This window comes from Nycticebus coucang, chromosome 18, assembly GCF_027406575.1.
Source record: "Nycticebus coucang isolate mNycCou1 chromosome 18, mNycCou1.pri, whole genome shotgun sequence".
Lineage (NCBI taxonomy): Eukaryota > Metazoa > Chordata > Mammalia > Primates > Lorisidae > Nycticebus > Nycticebus coucang.
In genome coordinates, this window is record NC_069797.1 from 31452160 (window position 1) to 31468559 (window position 16400).

A 16400-nucleotide genomic window follows, 5' to 3' on the forward strand; every position below is an offset into this window, starting at 1 on the left:
TCCTGCCTTTATTTTTTTAATAACTCTACTAAACTCTAAATTTTGCTTTACCATTGAAAATAGGACAAAACCAGTCATTTCCCCCAGGGTAGCTTTGCCTTCCAAATATAGGTATCGAGCATTAACTTTAGTAGGTAGGAAAACTGTAACTAGTATAATAAAGGAAGTGGCTTTATAGTAAGTGGAAAATTGAGAATTTTCAGGACATTTTGAAGTAAATAACTTCAATTAATATTCTTAACTAGAGCTGAGGTGCTAATAGGTAAAAAAAAGTTCTTTTTGAATACAGGAAACTTTAAGAAAGTTGAATTTTATGATTTTGGTTTTTACCATATGTTTCTTTTTTTCTAAGTATAACTATTACATGGGTTTTTTTCCTAAATCAGACAATGTGAGAACGTGTCAAGAAGAAAGTAAAGATCACTCTGTATTCTACACTCTGAGAAAACCATTCTTAGCAATTTGGATAAGTATTTTTCCAGTCTTTTTTTTTTTTCTTTTTTGTATGTATGTATGAGAGAGCACCTTGTTTTTAGTTTTACAAAAATGAGGTTAAAAAATATAAATACTGTTTCGTAACCCACTTTCTTCATAGTTTGTCATGTGTATCTTTTCCATGTCAATAAATGAATCATGGTGTTTAATGACTGCACAGAATATAATTCATAGATTTTTTTTTTAAGAACTAGAGGTAGATTTTATTTATTTATTTATTTATTTTTGGCCGGGGACACCACCTCCGGCATATGGGACCGGCACCCTACTCACTGAGCCACAGGCGCCACCCACTAGAGGTAGATTTTAAAAAATGAATCCAGAGACTACTTCAAGCTCCAGTCTTTTTTTTTTTTTTTAAAGATTAGGTGTCTTTAGTTTATTGTGTCACATTTGAAGTCTATTTTAATTTTAGCTGTTGGCTTTGCTTTGTTCTTTTGGCTAGAATTTAATATTTACATACTTTTGAAACCTTTCCCTCTGATAGATTGGGTGAGCTGCCTGTCTAGACTTTGGGACTTTATAATGTGGTTTCACTGAGGATAAACATTGCATGCAAGGGCACGATGTAAGACTCTTGGTAAAAAGAAATTAAAGGCAAAGAGGTGCAGTGTAAACTAAAGGGGAAGTATTTCCTAATATCAGATTATGCTGAGGAGAAAAGCACTTGGATCAGGTGGTTTTTGTGAATTGCTTATGATTAGGTTAAGCATTTAAATTAGTTACTGAGGGAATTTTTAATGTTATTCTTTGATAGATGATCTTTGAAAACAGGTTGGGTTTTTTCAAGAATGAAGCAGAGGCAGGAGATGACTTCTTAAGCCTACTTCAGTTCCTAAAATTGCTGCTGTTCTGGCTGGGCGCCTATGGCTCAAGTGGCTAAGGTACTAGCCACATACACCGGAGCTGGCGGGTTCGAATCCAGCCCCGGCCCACCAAACAACAATGACGACTGCAACCAAAAAATAGCCGGCGTTGTGGCGGGTGCCTGTAGTCCCAGCTACTTGGGAGGCGGAGGCAGGAGAATCGCTTGAGCCCAGGAGTTGGAGGTTGCTGTGAGCTGTGATGCCATGGCACTCTACCCAGGGCAACAGCTTGAAGCTCCAAAAAAGAAAAAAAGATTGGTGCTGTTCACCTGAAACTTGTAATAGGGGATTCCAAATTTAAGCAGTAAATGTAGGTTTTTAGATAATTTTCTCAGTTGCTGTTGTTGCCAAATTAAAAATTTAGAATATGTTTTGTTGGACAGTTATAATAGTGTACTTTTCAATGAAAATAGTTGATTAATGAAGTGCCCTATCAGTTATTGTCTTACTCCAATCACTTATTCCATGTAAGTTCTGGAGACTTAGGAAACATTGAATGCTGTTGTTTTCAGTATCAGGGTATTACATACAAACTGCCATTTTATTTATTAATTTTTTTGTTTGAGACAGTGTCACTATGTCACCCTGATAGAGTGCCATGGCATCACAACTCACAACAACCTCAAACTCTTGGGCTTAAGCGATTCTCTTGCCTCAGCCTCCCAAATAGCTGGGACTATAGGCGCCCGCCACAATGCCCGGTTATTTTTGTTGTTGTTGTCATTGTCATTGTTGTCTGGCAGGCCCGAGCCAGGTTCAAACCCGCCAGCACCCATGCATATGGCCGGCGCCAAGCCCAAACTGCCATTTTAAATCACACTTTATTTATTTATTTATTTTGAGACAGACTCTCAAGCTGTCATCCTGGGTAGAGTGTTGTGGCATTACAGCTCACAGCAAACTCAAACTCTTGTGCTCGAGCGATTCTCTTGCCTCAGCCTCCCAAGTAGGTAGGACCACAGGTGCCACCACAACACCCGGCTATTTTTTGGTTGCCTGCCTATTTTTGTTGTTGTTGTTCTTGCAGTTGTCATTGTTGGTTTTTAGCTGGCCCAGGCGGGGTTCGAAACGCCAGCCTCAGTGTATGTGGCCAGTGCCCTACCCACTGATTTACAGGTGCCACATTTTTAGGCTAGGTGTGGTGGCTCACAGCTGTAATCCTAGCATTCTGGGAGGCCGAGGCCAGTGGATTGCTTGAGCTTATGAGTTTGAGACCAGCCTGAGCAAGAGCGAGACCCTACCTCTACTATAAATAGAAAAACTAGCCAGGCGTAGTGGTGCCCACCTGTAGTCTCAGCTACTTGGGGAGGCTAAAGCAAGAGGATGGCTAGAGCTCAAGAGTTGGAGGTTGCTGTGAAGTACAGTGACACAGTGGCACTCTACCCAGGGCTACAGAGTGAAATTCTGTCTCAAAAAAAAAAAAAAGACATTTCTCTGATTGACTTGACAAATTAGATTTAGATTTTACTAATCTCCCCAACAAAGGAATATAAAATAAACTTCAAATCAGGGTGGATATTAAATTTTTCTTTATGTTTGTGGCTCATAAATTTTCATTTTTAACTTAGAATCTTATTTTTTTTTTTTTGTAGAGACAGAGTCTCACTGTACCGCCCTCAGGTAGAGTACCGTGGCGTCACACGGCTCACAGCAACCTCTTAACTCTTGGGCTTACGCGATTCTCTTGCCTCAGCCTCCCGAGCAGCTGGGACTACAGGCGCCCGCCACAACGCCAGGCTATTTTTTGGTTGCAGTTTGGCCGGGGCTGGGTTTGAACCCGCCACCCTCGGCATATGGGGCCGGCGCCCTACTCACTGAGCCACAGGCGCCGCCCTTAACTTAGAATCTTAAAGCTTAAAAGGAACTTTTATCCCCTGGCATTTCATAATTTTTTCTTAATGATTTTATTTTGCTCTTCTTACAGGATATAGAAATTGAGTTAATGTCTTGGCTTCTGACCCTCTAATTAAAGCTCCTCTTCCCCCCCGCCTTTTTTTTTTTTTTTTAGAGACAGAGTCTCACTATGTTGCCCTTGGTAGAGTGCCATAGCGTAACAGATCATAGCAACCTCAAACTCTTGAGCTTAAGTGATTCTTTTGCCTCAGCTTCCCAAGTAGCTGGGATTGTAGCAGGTGCCCGCCACAACATCCAGCTGTTTTTTGCTTGCAATTGTCATTGTTGTTTAGCAGGCCCGGCTCGGGCTTGAACCTGACAGCTTTGGTGTATGTGGCCAGTGCCCTAACCACTGAGTATGGGCGCCGAGCCTCCTCTTCCCTTTAGTAAGAATTTATGAACTACTGTGGGTACTGTCTAGAGGCCTGTGATCAAGTTCCAAGAACTCTTAAGTGCTATTCTTCCATGTAAGTAGTTTAAAATTGAATGAGTCTGAAATGTGCTTATTTAAGCCCAGATCAATGTGAGATAGCTGGGGCCTTTCCCATTAGGTTGGGGGCGGGGGGGAGGTCTTCTTTTATAATTAGATTAGACAACAAAGAGCCAAACATCTGAAATGCTCTTGATAGAGTAAATAAATAAACCTCAGGTAGGGTGTAGTGGGTCTCTTCTATAATCCTAGCCCTCTAGGAGGCCAAGGTAGGAGGATCCCTTATGCTCTGGAGTTTGAGACCAGCCTGAATAAGAGAGAGAACCCATCTCTACTAAAAATAGAAAAACCAGCCAAGGGTGTTGGCATAGTAGGTGGGCCTATAGTTCTAGCTACTAGGGAGGCTGAGGCAAGAGGATTGCTTAAGCCCAAGAGTCTGAGGTTGCTGAGAGCTACAACACCACAGCATGGCACTATGCTGTGGGCGACATAGTGAGACTCTTTCTCAAAAACAAATAAATAAGCAAACAAGCAAACACCATGGCAGTATGCTTAGGGCGACAAAGTGAGACTCTTCTTCAAAAACAAATAAATAAGCAAACAAGCAAACACCACTTTCTTTTTAAAAAAAGACAACTAATGTTTGCATTTAGTATCACAAACAAACTCATGATGCCCACTTCTAACTTGGCCTGGTAACTTGCATTATAGGTAATATTTACCAAGGATATATTTTTTCTTTGACCTGGCCAATCACTTGCTACTTCTTGGAGCTGTAGATAAATTATCAGAAGTTGTTCCTAGAGAAAGGATGAAAAATCCTCTAATATATCAAGAAACTTAGGCCAAGGCAAGTCCATTTTATATATGTAAATAATATCTGAGATCTTGTTTATAAGAAATTCTAATTTATCTGCACCATCATTAACGTGTTGTAGAGTGTTTCTACGATCATAGAGTCAGTAGAGAGTCAGTACTGCCTCCCAGTCTATCTCATGTGCATTTCCTTTTATCCATAGTTTGATGCGCATAATGCTTTTTCCCTTGATCCCAGCCCTCTAGAACTTAGTTCACTGAAATGTTAGTACCCTTAGCTTCTCATATGTGAATTTGGTTGGGTTTTTTTATTTTTTTTGAGACAGAGTCTCACTGTGTCGCCCTCAGTAGAGTGCCGTGCCATTACAACTCAAAGCAACCTCAAACTCTGGAGCTTAAGTGATTTGCTTCAGCTTCCCGAGTAGCTGGGACTACAGGTGTCCACCATAACACCCGGCTATTTTTGTTGTTATGGTTGTTATTGTTGTTTAGCAGGCCCATGCTGAGTTTGAACCCATCAGCCCTGGTCTATGTGGCTGGCACCCTAATCACTGAGCTACGGGCACCCAGCCGTGAATTTGGTTTTAAATGCTCTATTACTTTATAGAACATAAAGTTAGCAGTGCAATTATCTATCTTAAGCATCTGGCATCAAAACAATGAGCATTACGTTCTTGTTGTATTAGCTTTTACTAGAGACAAGTTTTAATGTAGCCACTTCTGCCATTTGTGCTTCTCTAGATTTTCCTAGGAATGTCAGGATAGAGACAAAAAGATAGTCACGGGAATCTTGCTTCTGCCTTGCTAAATGGGTCATTTGTGCCGTGTGACTATGCCTCTTTTTCTCCTTGCCTGGTCATTTTGGAATAGTGACAGAGTTAAGCGGGAGGGGGGGGACTCCTCCTTTAGCAGCCTTGGAAAAAATTCCAAATAGAAATTTCTGACAAATATCTTGAGCCAGTTGATGAATTGGAATTTTGTTTCTCTTCTGATATAAGGAACAGGGGTTATTTTATACATAGGAATTTGCCTTCAGAGCACATTTTCTTGGCTTCAAGGGACATGTCATTATTATTATTATCATTAACAAATGAAAGAGTAGATTAGAGTATGCCCTCTCATGAGGGCAGGAAGCATGTCTTCTCTCCACCATTGAATCCTCAGCACTTACTTGCTTAAACTGTAATTATATGAACAATATACATATAATAAATATTTGAATCAGTATTGCCTGGAAGTTGTTTTATTTTATTTCTAAGGTTTATAAGGTGTCTTTCTGAACTTCTTACTTAGAAAATTTCCAAACATGTCAAAGAAAATATATCCTTATGAACTCACTACTCAGCATTAATAACCATTGCTAGTATGCCTGATTTCTTTCATATGTCTTCCCCCATCCTTCCTTCCTTCCTTTTTTTTCTTTTGTTGCAACATTTTAAAATAAAAGTCAGACATCATGTCATTTCACTTTAGATACTTAAGGAAAAAACATAGTAACCACAATGCCATTATTACACTTAATAGTTAATTTTAATTTCATCTAAGTTTTTACCCATATTCAAATTTTCTGAAGGCCCTTTATAAATAAGGGTCTTTGTAAATAAGCAATAAATTAAAAATTTTATAAAACAATAATGAGACATCTCTGAAAAAGCAATTTTCTTTAATTATCATTGAAACTAAAGAAAATCTTGCAGTGTGTAGTGTATAGAGCACAGCTAATACTCTCCTTAGAATTTTAGATGATACTACTAGTTTGCTTCATATTATGATCGTATGTGAGAGTTGTATCTGTGAGACCAATGCTCAAATTCACATATTTCACAATTCCCTCTTCAGTCTTTAGAACACGCTCTGGTAATTGTTGTTATAAATTATGCTAATAGCAAACATTGAGCATTTATTATATGCCAAGCACCTTGCCTTACATGCATAATTTTGTAAGACCCTTTAAAAAACAGGATGAGCAGGTATTATTATATCTCCTTCCAGTTAATTTAATAATTACCAAAAGTTTTATAGTTAGTATATGAGCCTGGATTTGATTTATGTCTCTTAACTACTTATTGGCTCTGTTGGCTTCCTATGTACGCTTTACAAAGCTGAGGGAAAAGGGTTAAGTGATATAAAATTAATCCTCTAAATTTCTTAATTTCTCTATTGCCTATTAATCTCCAGGCTGTAAGACTGGAAAGTACTTACCAGAACCGAACACGCTATATGGTAGTAGTTTCAACTAATGGTAGACAAGACACTGAAGAGAGCATCGTTCTAGGGATGGATTTCTCCTCTAATGACAGGTATGGTACTACAAAAAGGGATGAATAGGAAAACTCTTTTTTAAATCTGTTGCCATTGCCTTTAGAATTATAACAACTTTTTTATGATTCTGCTTTTAAAAGTTCAAAGCATGAAATGAGAAAACATAAAAGTATCTTAACTACAGTCTTGAGAAACAAGCATGTTTAGTGAATATCTTTGGTTGTGTGTTCCTGATTTACCAATATTCCTTACCTTCCTCTCATCTTTACATAGTAATGACATGATAAAAGCAAATGTTTTAAACTTAGATCTCCAGAAAAAAAAAAAAAAGTTGCCTTTTCTTGTCAGTATACTCTATTTTAATAAGTAACAATGATTCTAGGGCACCTGCCCTTTGTGGTAATGCACCAGTGCACCTTTGAACTCTCTGGGTTCAAAGAGATCTCATTTGAACTCTAATCTTTTGTATTAATCCATGGCTTTAAACCTTGCTTTTACTGAATTTTGTGCCTCCTTTTTCATTCTAAGTTAAAAAGAAGTATGGTAGAGGATCCTTAAAGCAGTACCTTTTTAATCTTGTACCTTTGGCTTTAGCAGCACTTTACATTCTATAATTAAAGGTACCACACATCCCACAGACCTGGCTTTTTTGTGTCCTTAGGGTTTGTTGCTTTCCTTTATTATTTCCCCACTCTTTTAGGAGAAACCTTGAGAAGGCTGTGGAATGTGGCTGCTAAGCAGATCCTTACACTATAGATAATAAGCCTCAGGAAATCCTGCCAGATGTCTCGAAGCATTGACTTCCTGGTACAGGACTAGAATGGAACTGTGGAGTAGCTAGGGGTGTGACCCAGACCTGGGGAAATTTAGCCACAAAGAGAGGAGGAGCTTGGGAGTGATTCTACTTATACTGATATTGGGGATGGGTGGATCACATTGTCCCTAGAAAGTTTCCCAAACTAGAGTTATATAGAAATCAACCTAAAAATGACTTGTAGGCTCACAAGGATTCACTTGCATACCACTTGCAGCATTTAATTATGTGCTTTGAATTTAGACAGGCTTATAGACCACATTTAGGAAGGTTTTACCTACATAGCTTTAACTCTTGGTTTTACCTAAGCAGCAGAGCTTTCAGTAAGAGGACCTGCATTATCTACATTTATTAGGATTTTTAGGACCTCTAATTTGGGTTTGGGGGGTTTTTTGAGATAAGCACTTACTCTGTTACCTGGGCTAGTGTACAGTGGTGATCCATACACCCCCACCCTTCACCCCAGCCTCAGTCCCTGGCTAATGTTTTTATTTTTATGTTTGTGTATATATGTATGTGTGTGTGTGTGTGTGTGTGCGCATATATGTATTTTTTTTTTTTTTTGAGACAGAGTCTCACTTTGTTGCCCTTAGTAGAGTGCCATGGCATCACAGCTCACAGCAATCTCAAACTCTTGGGCTTAAGCGATTCTCCTGACCCAGCCTTCCAAGTAGCTGGGACTATAGGCACCCGCCACAACACCCAGCTAATTGTTTATATTTTTTATAGAGATGGGGTCTAACTGTGTTACCAAGGCTGGTCTTGTTCTTCTAGTCTCATCTGATCCTCCCTCCTTTTCCCAAAGTGCTAGGATTATAGGCATGAGCCACCATACCCAGCCTTTTTTGGGGTTTTTTGTTTTTGTTTTTTTGAGACAGAGCCTCAAGCTGTTGCCCTGGGTAGAGTGCCGTGGCATCATAGCTCACAGCAACCTCAAACTCCTGGGCTCAAGTCTCCTGCCTCTGCCTCCCAAGTAGCTGGGACTATAGGCACCCGCCACAACGCCCGGCTATTTTTTGGTTACAGCCGTCATTGTTGTTTGGCGGTCCCGGACTGGATTCAAACCCGCCAGCTCAGGTGTACGTGGCTGGCGCCTTAGCTGCTTGAGCCACAGGCGCCAAGCCAGCCTTCTTTGGATTTTTAATCTCTCTAGGTCTGTACTATCTAGTATGGTAGCCACTAACTATATGTAGCTATTTAATTAAAGTTAAATAAAATTAAAATTTTAGTTCCTCAGTCATATGTAGCCACATTTCAAATACTCAGTAGCTATGTGTGGCTAGTGGCTACCATATTGGCCAATACGTGTATAGAACATTTCTTTTTTTTTTTTTTTTTTTTTTGAGACGGAGTCTCATTATATTGTCTGTGTTAGAGTGCTTGTGGCGTCACAGCTCAAAGCAACCTCAAACTCTTGGGCTTAAGCGATTCTCTTGTCTAAGCCTCCAGAGTAGCTGGGACTCCAGACGCCCACGACAATGCCTGGCTATTTTTTTTGTTGTTGTAGTTGTCATTGTTGTTTGATGGGCCCTGGCCGGGTTTGAACCTACCAGCCCTTGCTGTATGTGGCCAGCGCCCTAGCCACTGAGCTACAGGCACCAAGCCTGTATCGAACATTTCTGTTATTGCAGAAAGTTGAGTTGGCTATTACTGTTCTAACTCATATTTCTTTTGCTTAGTTTTCCCTGCCCCCTCCCTTGAAAACCCTATAAAGCAGGAACCGGGGCTGCAGGGAACCTTCAGATGAATACTCCCTTAGAGACAGAGGACAATAATTTTGGCTTCACCTAACCCAGAGTGTGAACAGAAGAAGTCTAATCTTATCTCTTTTACTTTGTCCTAAACTTAACCAGAAAGCATGCTTATTAATATGAGCATCCGGTCATATATTCTCAGTGAACTGCATCTACCTTTTGTGGTAGACCTGCCTGAATCATATGGCAAATGCTACTAACCAAAGGAAATTTTAGTTTATAGAAGACAAAGTGGGACTCAAAAAGCTAGAAACTAGTTTTCATTCTGTTTGGTAAACTTGATGTTATGAAATTACTATACATCCACTGAGCCTCTTGGACACTAAGAGAAATGCTGTTCACTTCAAAATACCAATGATGCTCAGATAATTTATATCATTTCTAAGAGATTTTTCTCCATGAGATTCAGGTGGAAGTTACATAGGGGTATCTAGGTGTAGATCTCTATGGGAGGACCCCAGGATGCCCCATGCCATGGGGATGCCAGAGAGCAGGTCACCAAGGGAGACCTCTCCTCCATGGCTGAGAGGGCACACAGGTCACAGAGACACAAGACACCTTTCTTTCTTTTTCATTGGGCCAGTTCCTTCAATTGTTCATTTCCCTCAAAGTTAAGGTCATTCAGTTTCATGGCCAAAGCCAGTACTCCATGATATTCTAGGCTTCTTCCTTGAGCCATTTTGGCCAGAGAGGGGATGCTTTATCCATCTTCTAGAACATATCCATCTTCCAGATCCTGCTCTAGAAGACCAGACCCTCACATTCCTTTCTTCACACTTGGCCCTCAGAGCTCTGAGTTCAGGAAATACTAAACATGATGAAAGAAGACAGTGTCAGACAGAGGCCCTTGGGAGTCCTTTTCATAAATTCGTCATACCAGAACATGATTTTCTCTAATATTCATACCTAGCTTCACTGAGCAGTAGTTAGGGGATCAAGGCCTCAAGACAAGACTCCCAGCTGCCTTTTTCCCTCCTCTTTTCCTGGCATCACTACTACTTCTTCCAAAGGTTTTTATATGTGAAGCTGCTGGGCTGTTGGCTGAGCTCCAGAGCATTAACAATGTATACGGGTACCAGATTCAGTGTGTCCAGGGATTGCTGCCATGATGCCCATGCTGCAGGAGATCTGGAAAAGAGAAAAATGCTGAGACTAGAGATTGGGTCCAATGGTAAGGGAGCCCAGTGGTTGTGATGAAAGACTAAAGCAATAACTGCCTCTTCATGTGGTCATGGGAGTAGTGGGGGTGACTGTGGGAATAAAGTTGTTCTCTGGAAGCACAGAAGATGGGGAAGGAGTGAGCCTCAGAGCTAAGTGTTTAAAAGAAGCTTCTTCTGGGCGGCGCCTGTGGCTCAGTGAGTAGGGCGCTGGCCCCATATACTGAGGGTGGCGGGTTCAAACCCAGCCCTGGCCGAACTGCAACAAAAAAGAAGCTTCTTCTGGGAATGGATGGGCTCTGCTGTCTTTTCTTTTTTTTTTTTTTTTTTTTGAGACAGAGTTTCACTTTGCCACCCTAGGTAGAGTGCTCTGGCATCAAAGCTCACAGCAACCTCAAATTCCTAGGCTTAAGTGCTTCTCTTGCCTCAGCCTCTCAAGTAGCTGGGACGACAGGTGCCCGCCACAATGCCTGGCTATTTTCAGAGATGAGATCTAAAATCTCTGGCTCACACTGGTCTTGAACCTGTAAGCTCAGATGAGCCACCACACCTGGCTTGGGCTCTGCTTTCTAAGGCCAGAGATTTGGTGCTTCAGCTCTACTTTCCTAGCCTTGGGAGGCTCTAGAATGGAAAACAGGATGGTAAATTAATCCCATGCAGGATTAACCAAAGGTAAATGAAGAAAGAAGCGGGGCAAAGGAAAAATTCAGCCAAATATACTTTTTAATTCTCTTCCCTTAGTCCAGAGCCACAAGAGCATGGGGAAGATGATAGTGGGTCTGGTAGTAGAGTTGGGAGCCTAAAACCCCTATGGTAGCTCCAGTTCTGAAGAGGACACAGTCCTATCTATCCCCTACACTGTTTCTGGGACCTAGAGGTCATACAGAAAGGTAGGCTCTGGAGAGGGGCCTAATGTCCTGTGGCACCTGACTCAGAGGTTCCTACTGTTGTGAGTACTGGCTCTGTGACACCCTTAGCCCACAGTGATGCTTAAGCCACAGTAGGGTGGATCTGAATCCAAGGACTAGAGTGACAGGCAGGGGCTTCATCTTCTCCTACACACAGGTTATTATCCACCAAACCTCTAAAAAACGCCGTGTTAGCCTGGGGCAGTCAGATGGTTACCAAAGGTTCATCTGCCCTGTGGTATCAACTCTTTTGGGCCCTATCTGATCCCACATTCAGTGTACCTACCCAATGTAGAGCCAGTGTTAAGATGACCCCCTTTTCATCTGATCACGGGTGATAAACTAGCTGCCCTCCTGGCACTAGCCAATGAGTGAGGCTCTGCAGGAAATGAGCAACCATGATCACCAATTTCCCAGTCAGCTAAGGATTTCCTAGGGTAAGAATAGCTCTGTAGTCATCTCCCTGGTACTCTCCATGAAAGCTGCCATGCCAGGAACTTGGCCTGCTGCATCTGGAAGACAGCCTTAGCTTAGAGCTGCTAGGCCAAGAGGAGCAGAACCTGAGTGTTAATGGCTGCCGCTGCTGTCCACATCCCTACCACAGTGGGGCTAAGCTGACAATCCCTTGTGTAGGCCACATGGAGGTGATAGGCCAGCAAGCCCAGGGCGTTCATGTCTACAGTGTGAGCTACCTAGACATAGCTGCTCAGACTGTTGACAGCGCACTTCACTCCTGCATCTGTGCTGGGGATACATCTTTGCATAGCCAACGCAGCTCACCAAAGTTCCCATAGTTAGGCGGAGGCTCTTCTCTTTGGTGAGTCTGGTGGGGCAAAGTCCCGATCAGTGTCAGGCCCAATGTATTCCCCATTTCAGTTCCAGAAACTTCCACATGGTCCAACACTAGACCATGTCAGACTGTCATCCTGCGCTTTCTCTCCAGCATACCCTGGTCACCTTGAAGGGGACAGCAATCTTGAGTGATTCATAAGTTTCCTTTATTAAATATATAAGAAACTGGCTAACCATCTCTTTAAAACAGTTCTTGAGGACATGCATGGGATTAACAGCAATATGATATAAAATTTCTCTAGTATAACATTTATACCAGAATTTAGAGTTTAGGAGTTTATTATGTTGAAAGAGTTACTAACCAAAAGAGTGCTTCCCAGAATAACAGGGAGTAATTTGGGGACTATATTTTGTCTTACAGTAGTACTTGCACCATGGGCTTAGTCCTGCCTCTCTGGAGTGACACTCTAATTCATTTGGATGGTGATGGGTAAGAGCTTTTCCTTTTTATTCTTCTACAGAAAGCTAGGGGTGGGGTTCTATTGTAGTGCGCATTCATTCAGCTAAAAGGGAGGTCCAGTGTTCCCAACTGAACTGTGATTTTAGCAGCTTGTTGAGTCCTTTTAAACTCCTGTTTCATAAAGTAGAGTAAAAATACAACTTGCCAGGGTCTCTCACTTATGTTCTTCTAGGCTATGTTAGGAATCCAGACGAAGGAGAACTAGTTTGATCATGTGGGACTATTGCAGTCCTCTTATGTTCTGTTTCATATAACCTCCTGCCACCACTGCCAGCTGTCGGCCTATAGTATAACTCCTTTCCTGTGCCAGTTCCTTCCAGTGACACCCCCACCCCCCATCTCCTGGTGTTTTTAGAATGTATCCCCAAGGGACAAGATGTTTGCTCCAGTTTATAAAACTGGGGTCAGATTTTCTAAGAACCCACAAGACTTCCAAATAGAAATAGACAGAAGAACAGCTTGTTCACAGCTGTAGCTAGGAAACAGATTTAATGCCCTAACTGGTGTGGGAATCCATTCATTGTGCCTGGTACATAAAATCAGACAGTTATTGAAGTTTTTCAGTTAACTTCTGCATGAAGTGCCTGATGATTCCATCTACTGAGCCAGCTATTGCTAGCCTGGGGAACATCCTTGAAAACTCACAACTGAAATAATCCTCATTGTGGATTTTGTCTTTTGTATTTAGTGGGTTCAGCGTATCAACAGACAACAGAGTTCACATATTCAAACCTGTATCTGTGCAGGCAATGTGGTAAGATGATTTCTAATATCTCTACAAAAGTTGTTTAATGTTACTGAAGTGATACTTTGTGAGAAATATTTAAAATGGTATAATTCACTAAGAAAATGGTGTGGTATGATCTGTGTCTAAAATTTTATATGATCTGTTAGTGTAGCCATCATAGTTAAAAATGATCTAGAAGTACAATATTCAAAGGCCTTGAGCATTGGTGAAGAAGTAAAATTCAGAAATATTCTTAGGCTCTGGAAGAGACTTAATGGATCAGATAGCTGATTGAAATAGAGGGATACGTGTTACAGGGACACGTTTTCGTTGTTTCTTTTTTTTTTTTTTTTTTTTTGAGATCAAGTCTTACTCTCTCACCCTGGCTGGAGTACAGTGGTATTATCATAGCTCACTACAATCTCCAGTTCCTGGGCTCAAGCAATCCTCCTGCCTCAGCCTCCTGAGTAGCTTGGATTACAGGTGTGTGCAACCACACCTGGCTAATTTTGTGTGTGTGTGTGTGTGTATGTGTATGTAGATGGGATTTCACTTGTGCTCAGCTAACTTTTGATTTCTTAGGGTAATCAGGGAGAGCATTGACAATTACTTTATAAATAGATAAATTTCCATTTAAATTGCTAGCAGCTATTTGTGTAATACAGATAAAGCTTAGAGAAAATAGCATGGTTGTTAATAACCATCAGTTAGCGTATGGGCTATGTGCCAGGTATTGTGCCAGATGCTTTACATGGATTATATAGAGGGTGCGAAAAAAATGTATACACATTTTAAGAAAAGGAAAAAACTATTAAAATTGTGAAACTCAATATGTACTGTTAACATTTGTTATCTCGTATATTGTATGTTATATCTCTTATAATTGCAAAAGTCAAACATGACTTGAGTATTATAATTTTAATAGTTTTTTCCTTTCTTAAAGTGCGTATACATTTTTTGGCATCCTTTGTATATTTAATTATCACATCAACCTCTTCCCCCCTCCCCATGATAGTGTTATTAAACGCCTTATTATGGATGAGAAAATTGAAGCTTGGAGAGGCTGCATAACAGGCCTGAGAATATCTCTCTCTTTTTTTTTTATTTTGTAGAGGCAGAGTCTCACTTTATCGCCCTCAGTAGAGTGCCATGGTGTCACACAGCTCACAGCAACCTCCAACTCCTGGTCTTAGGCGATTCTCTTGCCTTAGCCTCCCAAGTAGCTGGAACTACAGGCGCCTGCCACAACACCCAGCTATTTTTTGTTAAAGTTTGGCCGGGGCCAGGTTTGAACCTGCCACCCTCAGTATATGGGGCCAGTGCCCTACCTACTGAACCACAGGCACTGCCCAATATTTCTTATATTTAGACTGTTATTCTCTTGTTCCATATTATCTAAAGAATGATCTAAAATAACCAGGGAAGGATTCAGACGCCATCTCCCAGTCAAGGATTTGAATTTCAGGTTCTCATTCAGCTGCCTATTGTGTAGTAGAAGTGCCCTTCAGGAGTGGACTGAAGAGTAGGCAAGCAAAATAAGAAATAAAGGAGCCATAAAAAAGGGGGTGGGGGACCCTTAAAAGATTCCAGGGAAGCAGCTCCCGTGGCCCAGTGGGTAGGGTGCCGGCCACATCCACCAAGGCTGGAGGGTTTCAGTCCAGCCCAGGCCAGCTAGAGCAACAATGACAACTGCAACAGAAAAATGGCCAGGCATTGTGGCGGGCACCTGTGGTCCCAACTACTTGGGAGGCTGAGGCAAATGAATTGCTTGAGCCCAAGAGTTTGGGGTTGCTGTGAGCTGTGATGCCATAGCACTCTACCGAGGGTGACAAGTTGAGACTATCTTAAAAAAAAAAAAAGACTCCAAGGAAATAATCTACCCCTCAATACACAGAATTGATAGGATTGAAGTGAGTGGAGTCTTAAAACTCACGGAATAATTAGTAGTCTTACCATTTCCTGCAGTAAGTGAAGTAGGACAGAGTTTTAGGTCATGTGTTTAGACCAGATTTTTAGATTTAGGGCATGTTTTGCAGGTAAATCTCTCATGGAAAACTTATGAACTCCTTTGACTAAGTAAGCCCCAGTTAAAAGCAACTGATTTATTTATTACCAAATTATCAAGTAAAACCAAGCAGTCGTAAGTACTATAAATGACAGCGTTTTCAGGTGCATTCTGGGGAGTACAGAATAATCTTAATTCAAGTAATAACTTTAGATCAAGTTTTGACGTTCTAAAATAGACTGACTGGTCCTATCTCTGGTAGTTTATCACAGAATAAACTTTTTTTGGTGTGCCTCATGGGGAGTAGTGAATTGAAAACCCACAGGAAAAAAAATTAGGTGATATATGGATCAAAGCAGCATTTAGACTTAGGTGTTTCCTTCACAGGAAGTTAGTTACTGCAGCCTCTTAGGAAGTCCTGTGCACCTCAACTATCAGAGGTTAACTAGGCTGTGAGTTTATTTTTTAGGGTAGTGGCACCAGGCTTTATGGCATATGCTTTTGAAGCATGTGTTTCCTAGATGAAGAAAACATGCCTCGCGTATCCTTTCCATTATATGAAGCTGGCCCTTACCTTTGAATCTATATATTGTAATTAATATTTTCTTTGAAAATTTGGCTTGCTTTGAATAGTAGAAAGCTTTTTTTTTTTCTCTTTTTTATCTTTCTTTTTCTCCCTCCCCCAGCTTTAGGCAATAAATAGACAGTATTTTTACTTTCTGCAACTTTGTTTTACAAAAAAAAAGTTTACCTAATTAAAATACACCGGCTCATTTTTCCCTTACTAATTTGTTAAAACAAAAATTTAATTTACATTATTAGCTGGGTGTGGTGGCTCACATCTATAATCCTAGCACTCTGGGAGGCTGAGGTGGGTGGATCCCCTGAGCTCAAGAGTTTGAGACCAGCCAGAGCAAAAACAAGACACCCCCCCCCCTACTAAAATAGAAGTCCCAGCTAC

The 16400-nt window shown here is 41.0% G+C and overlaps 1 protein-coding gene across 6 annotated transcripts in view; it reads left to right on the top strand.

Annotated features, from left to right (window-relative positions):
* Window positions 1–16400, top strand: part of SSH2 (slingshot protein phosphatase 2) — a 294781-nt gene that overhangs the window by 230611 nt on the left and 47770 nt on the right. For 5 of the 6 annotated variants that reach the window (XR_008375703.1, XM_053570906.1, XM_053570911.1 and 2 more), the window contains 3 exons: window positions 6679–6800; window positions 12609–12677; window positions 13396–13461. Coding sequence is in view for 5 of the 6 variants with exons in the window: in XM_053570906.1 (XP_053426881.1) it covers window positions 6679–6800; window positions 12609–12677; window positions 13396–13461 (257 nt within the window). In the remaining variant the exon portion in view is untranslated. The remainder of the gene's footprint in view (window positions 1–6678; window positions 6801–12608; window positions 12678–13395; window positions 13462–16400) is intronic. The other variant, XM_053570907.1, reaches the window with a different exon arrangement.